The sequence below is a fragment of the Carettochelys insculpta genome, chromosome 1 (assembly GCF_033958435.1).
Source record: "Carettochelys insculpta isolate YL-2023 chromosome 1, ASM3395843v1, whole genome shotgun sequence".
Taxonomy (NCBI): Eukaryota; Metazoa; Chordata; order Testudines; family Carettochelyidae; genus Carettochelys; species Carettochelys insculpta.
Genome location: NC_134137.1, coordinates 8,788,978 through 8,798,960, shown reverse-complemented (window position 1 = coordinate 8,798,960; position 9,983 = coordinate 8,788,978). Strand labels below are relative to the sequence as shown.

General features: G+C 45.7%; 1 protein-coding gene across 1 annotated transcript; it reads left to right on the top strand.

Moving 5' to 3' along the window:
• The first annotated feature begins 8,839 nt into the window (after positions 1-8,839).
• Positions 8,840-9,775, top strand: LOC142003017 (olfactory receptor 51G2-like). Its single transcript, XM_074979619.1, has one exon. The coding sequence runs from the start codon at positions 8,840-8,842 to the stop codon at positions 9,773-9,775; it is 936 nt and encodes a 311-aa protein (XP_074835720.1).
• The last annotated feature ends 208 nt before the right edge of the window (positions 9,776-9,983 follow it).

The following is a 9,983-nucleotide window of genomic DNA, read 5'->3' as shown; positions in this document are numbered from 1 at the left end:
CACTTCACATTTGTAAATGTATGTGGAGTATAAGTCAGTGTAATGTTGTGTTTCTAGTCCACTATACAGAGCATTGCGGAATCTGCCTTCTCCGGCCCTACCACTGGGCTTGTAATGTAGGAAAAGGGGTGGGATGGGGCTGGAGAGAAATTTGGTCCTACAGTAGTATTATGATTCTATTTTATGTCAACAAGATGAGAGCTGTGACAGCATCGTTGGTAGCATTTGACCGCCTCCAAGGAAGCCACGTGACTCGTCAGAACCGTGAGAGCACGCATCCAGGAATGGAGCCTGCAGCAGACTTGGTGCTGCTGTCCAGTAGCATAACCAGCCATCCCCTGTGACTTGGCCGCCTGCAGTTTGCCATTGGCCGAGACAGGGTTAAAACTGTTGCACACAAGTCCAAACAGCTGAAGTTCCCTAATTGCCAAGTGGCCCCCAAGGGAAGGTGCCAGCATGCTTCATAAATACGTCTGTCTCTGTACATGCACTGCCTGCTGCCTGTGCAACCTCTGTGATGACGCCTCGTCCTTTATAGTGAAGACATCTGGCACCAGCAGTTCCCCTTGCAGCAGGAATTTGGTAGGTTGTCAGTTTGAGCTCTCTTTGAAATGCAAAGTGCAGGGAAAAGGCTAAAACCTGTTTCCATTGGCAGATGTTCTGGGCAGCAATCAGGACGCAGCTGGGCTGCCAGGGTGATTCAGGTATGGAGCTGGAGAGCGGTCGGCACTAGGTATCACAGATTCCATGGGGGGCTGCTCCAAGGTACACAGCAATTACACATCCAAACAAGCGCTAAGTGTTAAACACCAATGTGCTGAGTCAGGACCATTTGCACCATTTCTGAATGGACCATGTGCATTGGACCCAATCCAGTCATGAGCTGAGTGAGCCACTCCAACACCCCTACCCCCCAAAATCAACGATTCATTCCAAAATTCCTTCAGGTTTATTTGCTCCTGGAAATTCAGTCAGCAAATGCACTTGAAAAGCTTCTACTCTGGCTGGATTGTGAAGGATGGAATTCAGAGCCGCATTGCTCTGTGCTCACAGATCCAAAAAGGCACATTTTATTTCCTCACTGGCTGAGGGCTGTAGAAACTCTGACCTGTAGACGTGCCTCAGAGTTACAGATCTACTGGTGTCTCTGCCCTTCTCAGAGTACCACAGAGCTTGGTTTTCCATGCAGTTATTCATTCATTCATTCATTCATTTATTTTAAGTTCTACAATTAATCTCCAATTTCATAAAAAAATAGATTGCACCAGAGTAGATGTAGGACAGTTAAGTCTAGGAGTAATTCAATGGAACGCCAGTCCTCCCACAACAGGGACCACCATCCCCAGCTATCCTTACCTGCCAGGTCCCCCCTCCCCCCAGACACCTCCCCCGATTACTCGCAGGAGTCACGCAGCCTGAGCCATGCTGCAGCCCCATACTCACCCTGCAGCCCCTGAGCTGCCTGAGCCCACAAGCCACCATGCCCCTGGAGCTGGAGAAGCTGCCTCCGCCACTGCCACCACACGCTTATCACACCACATGGTGGGGCCTGTGTGCAGAGTGGCAGGAGGGACACCCCATGTGTGCGGCTCTGAGCTGTATTTGCCACAAACTGCTTCCCCATTCGCCATATGCGGTAAATGGCACCTGTATTGGACATCACAAATGTAGAAGGTGAACATAAAATATTATTTCTTTTTTTAGCCATTTCTACCTGGTGAATATTTGTAATAAAACTAATGACATAAAATGAGCAGTGGACACTTTCTTGTCTGGGTGGTAATTGAAATCACTGTATTTAAAAATGAGGAACCATAGACTCATACATCTGGAATGGACCTCGAGAGGTCATTGAGTCCAGCCCCCTGCTTCAAGCACGATAAACCCCAATGAAGTCATCCCAGGCAGGACTTTGTCAAGCCAGGACTTAAAAACCTCTAGGGGTGGAGATTCCACCATGTTTCTAGGCAATGCATTCCAGTGCTTCACCACCCGCCTGGGCTATGTCTCCACTAGCGGAAAACTTCAAAATGGCCATGCTAATGGCCAAATCGGAGAATACTAATGAGGCACTGAAATGAATATGAGCTGATAGGAATAAGGGAATTTGGATGTTTGCAGGGTCCTTTCGAAAAGGACCCCCATGTAGATGAGCTGCAACTGGCAGCATGCTCTTGAGGCGCTGAATAATCATTTCAGCCCATCATTAGTATTCTCCTATTTGGCCATTAGCCTGGCCATTTCGAAGTTTTCCCCTAGTGTAGACGTAGCCCTGGTGAAGTAGGTTTTTTTCTTCTTAATATCCAACTTACTCCTCTCCTTCTGTAGCTTCAGACCATTACCCCTTGTTCTGCTGTCTGTCACCACTGAGAACAGTTTCTCTCCATCCTCTTTAGAGCTCCCCTTCAGGAAGATGAAGGCTGCTATTAAATCACCCTTGAGACTTCTCTTCTGCAAACAAAATAAGCCCAAGTCCTTCAGCCTCTACTCATAGGTCCTGTGCTCTAGCCCTTAATCATTTTCGTCACCCTCCGCTGAACCTGCTCCAGCATATCCACACCCTTTCAATACTGGGGGCCCCCAAAACTGGGCATAATATTACAGATGTGACTTCTCCAGGGCTGAATAGAGGGGAACAGCATCTTCTCTAGATCTGCTCAAAATGCTCCTTCTAAAGCACCCAAAATATTTACGAAATTTCAGTTGTTATTCTATTATTGTTTAGCATCGTAACCAAACCTGAGACTGATCTTGATTAATTTTTAAAGTCAATCAACAGCCCTAGTTTAAAAAAAAAAAGAAAAAAAACAGAACAGCGTTACAGCATTCATCTGTGGCACCCATGGGGAATGCGCCAGCACGCTTAATAAAGGCAGTTGCCTCTGTACATACACTGCCTACTCCCTGTGCAAGCTCTCTGTGAAGACCTCTGGTGCCAGTCATTTCCCTTCTAGCAGGAACTGGGTACATTGGCAGGTTTCACTCCCTTGTAAATTCAAAGGGAAAGGGAAAGTACAAGGGAAAGACTAGAAACTGTTTCCATGTGCACATATTCTGTGTAGAGCCAGAGGATTCATTTGGGGTGTCAGGAGCCGTGTCTACACGTGCACGCTATTTCGAAGTAGCGGCGCCAACTTCGAAATAGCGCCCGTCACGGCTACACGTGTTGGGCGCTATTTCGAAGTTGAAATCGACGTTAGGCGGTGAGACGTCGAAGTCGCTAACCCCATGAGGGGATGGGAATAGCGCCCTACTTCGACATTCAACATCGAAGTAGGGAACGTGTAGACGATCCGCGTCCCGCAACATCGAAATAACGGGGTCCTCCATGGTGGCCATCAGCTGGGGGGTTGAGAGACGCTCTCTCTCCAGCCCTTGCAGGGCTCTGTGGTCACCGTGTGCAGCAGCCCGTAGGCCAGGGCTTCTGGCTGCTGCTGCTGCAGCTGGGGATCCATGCTGCATGCACAGGGTCTGCAACTAGTTGTCGGCTCTGTGTATCTTGCACTGTTTAGTGAAAGTGTGTCTGGGAGGGGCCCTTTAAGGGAGCGACTTGCTGTTGAGTCCACCCTGTGACCCTGTCTGCAGCTGTGCCTGGCACCCTTATTTCGATGTGTGCTACTTTGGCGTGTAGACATTCCCTCGCAGGGCCTATTTCGATGTGGTGTTGCGCAACGTCGATGTTGAACATCGATGTTGCCAGCCCTGGAGGACATATAGACGTTATTCATCGAAATAGCCTATTTCGATGTCGCCACATCGAAATAGGCTACTTCGATGTAGGGTTCACGTGTAGACGTAGCCAGGGTGACTCAGGGATACAGCTGGAGGGCAGGGAGAACTATGAAACTTAGGGACCCGGCTCCTATATCCACAAATACTGTCGGGGGGGCTGTTCAAGCTACACAGCAATTTCACATTCAAACACACTCCAGGTGGTGAACCCCCAGTGAGATGGCTCAGGAACATATGTAACATTTCCAGATGGACCATGTGTATTGGGCTTAATTCTGTCATGGGATGAGTGAAAGGAGGTTCTTCCCCCAGAATCAGTGATTAGTCCCCACGTTCCTTCAGGCTTATTTGTTAATGGAAATTTGATCAGCAAATGCAAATGTAAAGCTTCTGTTCTCTGGCTCAACTGGGAAGGGCAGAATTCAAAGTTGTGTTGTTCTGTGGGTACACATCCAAAAAGTCACATTTCTATTTCCTCACTGGCTGAAGGCTTTAGAATCCCTATTCTGTAGATTTGCCTCAGAGTTACAGATCCACTGGCATCTCTGCCCTTCTGTGAGTTCCTCAGGGTTTGGTCTGGAGTGAATTTATTTATTAAAAATATAAAATTATTCCGAGGTGAATTTCCATTATAATGGGATTGCACCAAAGTAGTTTTAGGAGGTGAACAGAAAACATTATTTCTTTGGTTTGTCATTTTTTAACGAGTGAAAATTTGTGAGATGAGGAATAACAAGCTAAAATCTTTACCAGCTTTCAGCTGATAGTCTAATATTGTTTAAATTCTGAGTAATTTAGTGATTAAGCTTGATCAATTTTTAAAGTCACAATTAATTCTTTTGAATTAATTGTGTGAATTAACTCTGATAAATCAACAGGCCTAGTTTGAAAAACTAACAAACCCAAAACAGGGTTCACCTGTGTCTGATCTGAAACCCAAACAGTCTGATGGATCCGGGAAGGCCAAGGCCTTCAGATACTACAAGGAATGTCCGAAGATCATCTTAGCAACAATTGTTCCACCTCAGTGCAGATTCCTAGTGTTGGCAAAACGATCTCAAGCCCAGAAACAGGCTCTTCCCAGGTTTTAGGTCCAGTGTTATTTCTCAAACACCCGTCAGTGATCACTGAGAGACAACTTTTCTTCAGTTATTGCTTCTTCTCCTGCTTGTTTTCCAGCAGCCCGTTATGAAAGAAAGTTGATCCATACAGGTTTACCCCAACAAAGCCATCCCAATAGCTAACGTAATAGAACTCTACAGCCAACATCCAAAGAACCATGTTAAACAGACACCTTCATTATGATAGACAGTCAGAGAGCAGTGAATTATTTTCATGTGAGAAATGAAATTCCACAAGCAGCTGACTTTGAAATCTCCTTCTTGAAATCCACAGCTGTGCCAAAGTACCAGACTCGTGGTTTCCAACTTGTGCTTTTTGGACAACTGGGTGTCACCAGACTATGTCTAATATTCCCATGGTTCTTCACACCTCCTTTCAGAATTCATTAGGGCTCTGCAAATGAGATGAACAAAAATGTTGAAAGCCATTGCATTTGAGAGTGACAGCCCAGGGAATGAACATTTTGTGTACTGACACCGAAAATAGTTAAGACACCAGACCCAGGCAAGAGACTAATACAACAGAATCCGATAGAATCATTCAGCTCTAAACCCAGGGAGAGAGAAGCCACTAGACTTGTCTTCGCTGAGAAGTGATCCCCATGGGCTGAGACACTCTGACCTTTCAATATTCTGAAGACAGCCAGATGACAGATGCCACATGGGAAGTCCCACTCTAACCTCAGGAAATCACGTCTGAAACGAGACAACACAGTGAAGAGTGGCTTGACCTACGTGTGCTAAATGAAGGAGGTATTCCTGTTCTCCCTTTTCCTTTTGAAAATGTCAGAGAAGAATTCCATGTGTTAGTCACAATGGGTTTACGCTATTAATTTTTTGCTCTGTGAATAGTTTTATAATATAGTCTCCTGACAACCGACAACTATGTTTTTCTCCCAGTAAGTCTTCTAATTGGCTAATGTCAGGTGCCAGAGGAAATGCAATAAATAACAAATAAAAGAAGATTAATAAATACATAAATACCCACCACATAATCATGCCTGTGGTCCATTTCCAGCTTCTAACAAACAAGAGACTTGAGACACCCTCTCTCCCCTTCCTGAATAATAACTGCCACAGGATCTATCCTGCATGAGTATATCTTAGTCTTTCTTGAGGCCTCTTACAGTCTTGGCCTTCACAGCATCCCCTGGAAAAGAATACTACTAGGTGAAGCGAAGAAATAGTTCCTTTTTGTTTCTTTTAAGCCTCCTGCTTATTAATTTCATTTGGTGACTCTAAGTCCTTGCAGTACGTGAAGGGATAAACAACACAGCCTTATTTATTGTTGTCCACAACAGTTCCGATCTTTACAGATCTCTATCATACCTCCCCTTTGTCAGCTCTTTTTCAAGGTAAAAAGCCATAATCCTATTAATCTCTCTTTATACCAAAGATGTTCCATACGACTCATCGTTTTCATCGCCCTAGTCTTAAACTTCTTTAGTGCTAATATATCTTTCTGTATCAGACAGGGTGACCATATCTGCTTGCAGCATTCAAGATGCATTTGTTAGGGAACTTTCGCAAACAGCAGAGATTATGGTTTGCAATGTAAATTATTTAGCATTTATCACTATTGAACTTTAGCTGACTTTTTGTGGCCCTGTCAGGCACTTTTGTGGCTGGCTGGAGTCATGGAGAGCTTGGGTTGTAGCAAGCGTGGGCAGGACTCTGCAAGCTGCCAGACACTGGACATGGGTAAGGTGCCTGTTCCAGCACTCGGAATGGGTAGCTCACTCCTTCCCTTCTGGCTTCCCGCTCCCATGGAGCTCAAACCACTTAACCTACGGCATCGAGCCCCACAGATATTAGGCAATAGGTTGAGCGTGCAGCCCCAGTGTGCCCATACAGTACACAAAGCCCCTGGGCAGTGAGGTCTCAGCACCCCCAGTCTCCAGCTGTGAGCACAGGTAGCCAGCCACTTTGTTTCCACCACCATATCCAGCCTTCAGGATGAGGCAGCTGATCAGCCTGGTGGTGGCAGTCCCAGCTATGAGATCTCTCCCCACATTCTCAGATGTGAATACCCCAGTCTCCTGCCCTCACCCCTCCAGGGGGAGCTCTGATAGAACAGTAACTGTATGAAATTTAAGTTACTTTCACCGCTGAGGAAGAGAAGCCTGTAGCATGAACAGACTTTCTGTATTCAGACAACACCGGCCAGGAAAAACACTTCATCTTCTTTCTGAGGGTGTCTTGGGAGCCCACGTGTATCACTAGGGCTACGTCTACACGTGCACGCTACATCGAAGTAGCTTATTTCAATGTAGCGACATCAAAATAGTCTATTTCGATGAATAACGTCTACACGTCCTCCAGGGCTGGCAACGTCGATGTTCAACTTCGATGTTTGGCAGCACCACATCGAAATAGGCGCTGCGAGGGAACGTCTACACACCAAAGTAGCACACATCAAAATAAGGGTGCCAGGAACAGCTGCAGACAGGGTCACAGGGCGGACTCAACAGCAAGCTGCTCCCTTAAAGGGCCCCTCCCAGACACAGTTGCACTAAACACAAGATCCACAGAGCTGACAACTGGTTGCAGACCCTGTGCATGCAGCATGAATCCCAAGCTGCAGCAGCAGCAGCCAGAAGCCCTGGGTTAAGGGCTGCTGCACACGGTGACCATAGAGCCCCGCAGGGGCTGGTGAGAGAGCGTCTCTCAACCCCTCAGCTGATGGCCACCATGGCAGACCCCGCTATTTCGATGTTGCGGGATGCGGATTGTCTACACGTGCCCTACTTCGACGTTCAACTTCAAAGTAGGGCGCTATTCCCATCCCCTCATGGGGTTAGCGACTTCAACGTGTCGCCGCCTAACGTCGATTTCAACTTCGAAATAGTGCCCAACACGTGTAGCCGTGATGGGCGCTATTTCGAAGTTGGCGCCGCTACTTCGAAGTAGCGTGCACGTGTAGACACGGCCTAGGAGCATTAGGTAAGAGAAAGCTAATAGTCCCCAGTCCTGATAGAATTTACAGAGCTCAAAGTGCAATGGCACAGGAGAAGTTGTGGTTAATAAAATAAGAGGTTGGCTCTGAGGAATTAACCAATGTACTTTAATGAGGCAGTGACATAATCTGGACTCTAGGGAGTGGAGAGAAGGTACAGAATGAGCCAATTCAATATTTTTATGAATAGCTTTAATGCAGGACATTTAAATTCGATAACCAGTTTCACCCTGCGCTTCCCACAGCATAATACGATGGGCCCCATTCAGAAGTGGATAAGAAGAAAAATGTGTCTGGGGGAAGATAACAACAAAGGAAACTACTGAATTCCCAGCTATAAGATATCAATCTGGGCAAGAGCTTTCAAGGATTCAGAAAAATCTGGATTTTTATATGGTTAAGTAGAAAATTCAATTGTAATAATGAGGACTGCTTTATGAAATTTTGGCAAGACCATAAACATTCTCATTAACACAAATAACACGTCTAATTACTGGGTGTCTGGGGAAAACATTCCCTGGGAGGAGTTTCTCTCATTGCTGTCTCCTGCAGGGCTCCATCTGCCTTCTTCTGTAGCATCTGGAAGTGGGCACTGGACACTGGGTAGGATGGATTACAGATCTGATCCAGCCTGTCAATGCTTCTCTCTCTTTTTCCCTGTAAATCCAATATCATCTTTTTGCTTATTTTCTTGGTCCTCCTGGGAGTCTCTCATTTTACACTGCGAGCAGATTAATGTCTCAGAATATCACTTTGAATAGTAACAGAGAGGTAGCCATGTTAGTGTGTATTACAACAAAACAGCAGAAACGTAGTGCTTTAAAGAGTAACAAAATGATGTATACAGTAATGAGGTTTCACGGGACAGATCCGGTCTTTCCCAGGAAATCTCATCAACGAATAAATCATTGTGTTAGTCTTTAAAGTGCTACATTTCTGCTGTTTTCTTTTGTTAAATATCACCTTGTCTCCTGTTCTTTTCTCTTATAGGAAGGAATGTTCAAAACTCTTCAAACCTGTTCAGTGCATTATGCCAGCTGCCAATGATACCAACCTCATACATGCAGTGTTCCTTCTCACTGGAATAGCTGGGCCTATAGATATCCATCAATGGATCTCTTTCCCCTTCTGTTTCATATATGTTATTGCGACAGTAGGAAATGCACTCATTCTCTTAATTATAAAAACAGATTCAAGCCTCCATGAACCAATGTATATTTTCCTTTCAATGTTGGCCATCACAGACCTTGGCTTATTGATAGCCACCATGCCGACAGTATTTAGCGTATATTTAATTAACTCTAGGGAGATCAGCTTCAGTGCCTGTTTTGCCCAGCTGTTCTTCATCCACACTCTACAATTCATGGAATCCTCTGTGCTTCTGCTGATGGCTTTTGACCGCGTCATTGCAATCTGTAACCCACTGAGATATGCTTCCATCTTAACCCACCCAAGAATAGCCAAGCTGGGGCTAATGTTTGTGATAAGATCGGTGGTCCTAATATTGCCACTACCCTTTCTCCTGCAACGATTCCAGTATTGGAGAACTAATGTCCTCTCCCATTCCTACTGCCTGCACCAGGATGTCATGAAGGTGGCTTGTGCAGACATCACAATCAACAACATCTATGGCTTATCTGTTGCATTCATAGTGTTCGGAATGGACTCACTGCTCATCTTCCTCTCTTATGTCATGATCCTCAAAACAGTGCTGAGCGTCACATCTCACACAAAATGCCTCAAAGCTCTGAACACCTGCATCTCCCACCTCTGTGCTGTCCTGCTTTTCTATCTACCAGCGATCGGACTGGCTCTGTTACACAGATTTGGGAATGAATCTTCTCACTTGCTTCAGGTTGTCCTGGGTTATGTCTTCCGGTTGGTTCCACCTGTGATCCATCCAATTGTGTACAGCATAAAAAGTGAACACCTTCGTGGGAGGATAATCAGGGTGTTTGTCAAGTAAAGGATCAGTTCATCACCCAGCTGCAATGCTAGTGATATGCAGAGGGTAAATGAACTCTTTGCACTAGTCCTCACAGTAGAGGGTGTGAGCGAGATTCCCTCAGGAGGCATTTTTTTGGTGACCAATCTGAGGAGCCATCCTATGATGAAGGGTCAGCAGAGGCTGAGATAGTGAACCCCATTTTCATCACAGTGGAAGGAGCATGAAA

What these genes read in the sequence shown, in the direction of transcription:
- LOC142003017 (XM_074979619.1), top strand. Translation starts at nt 8,840, where the DNA reads ATGCCAGCTGCCAATGATACCAACCTCATACATGCAGTGTTCCTTCTC.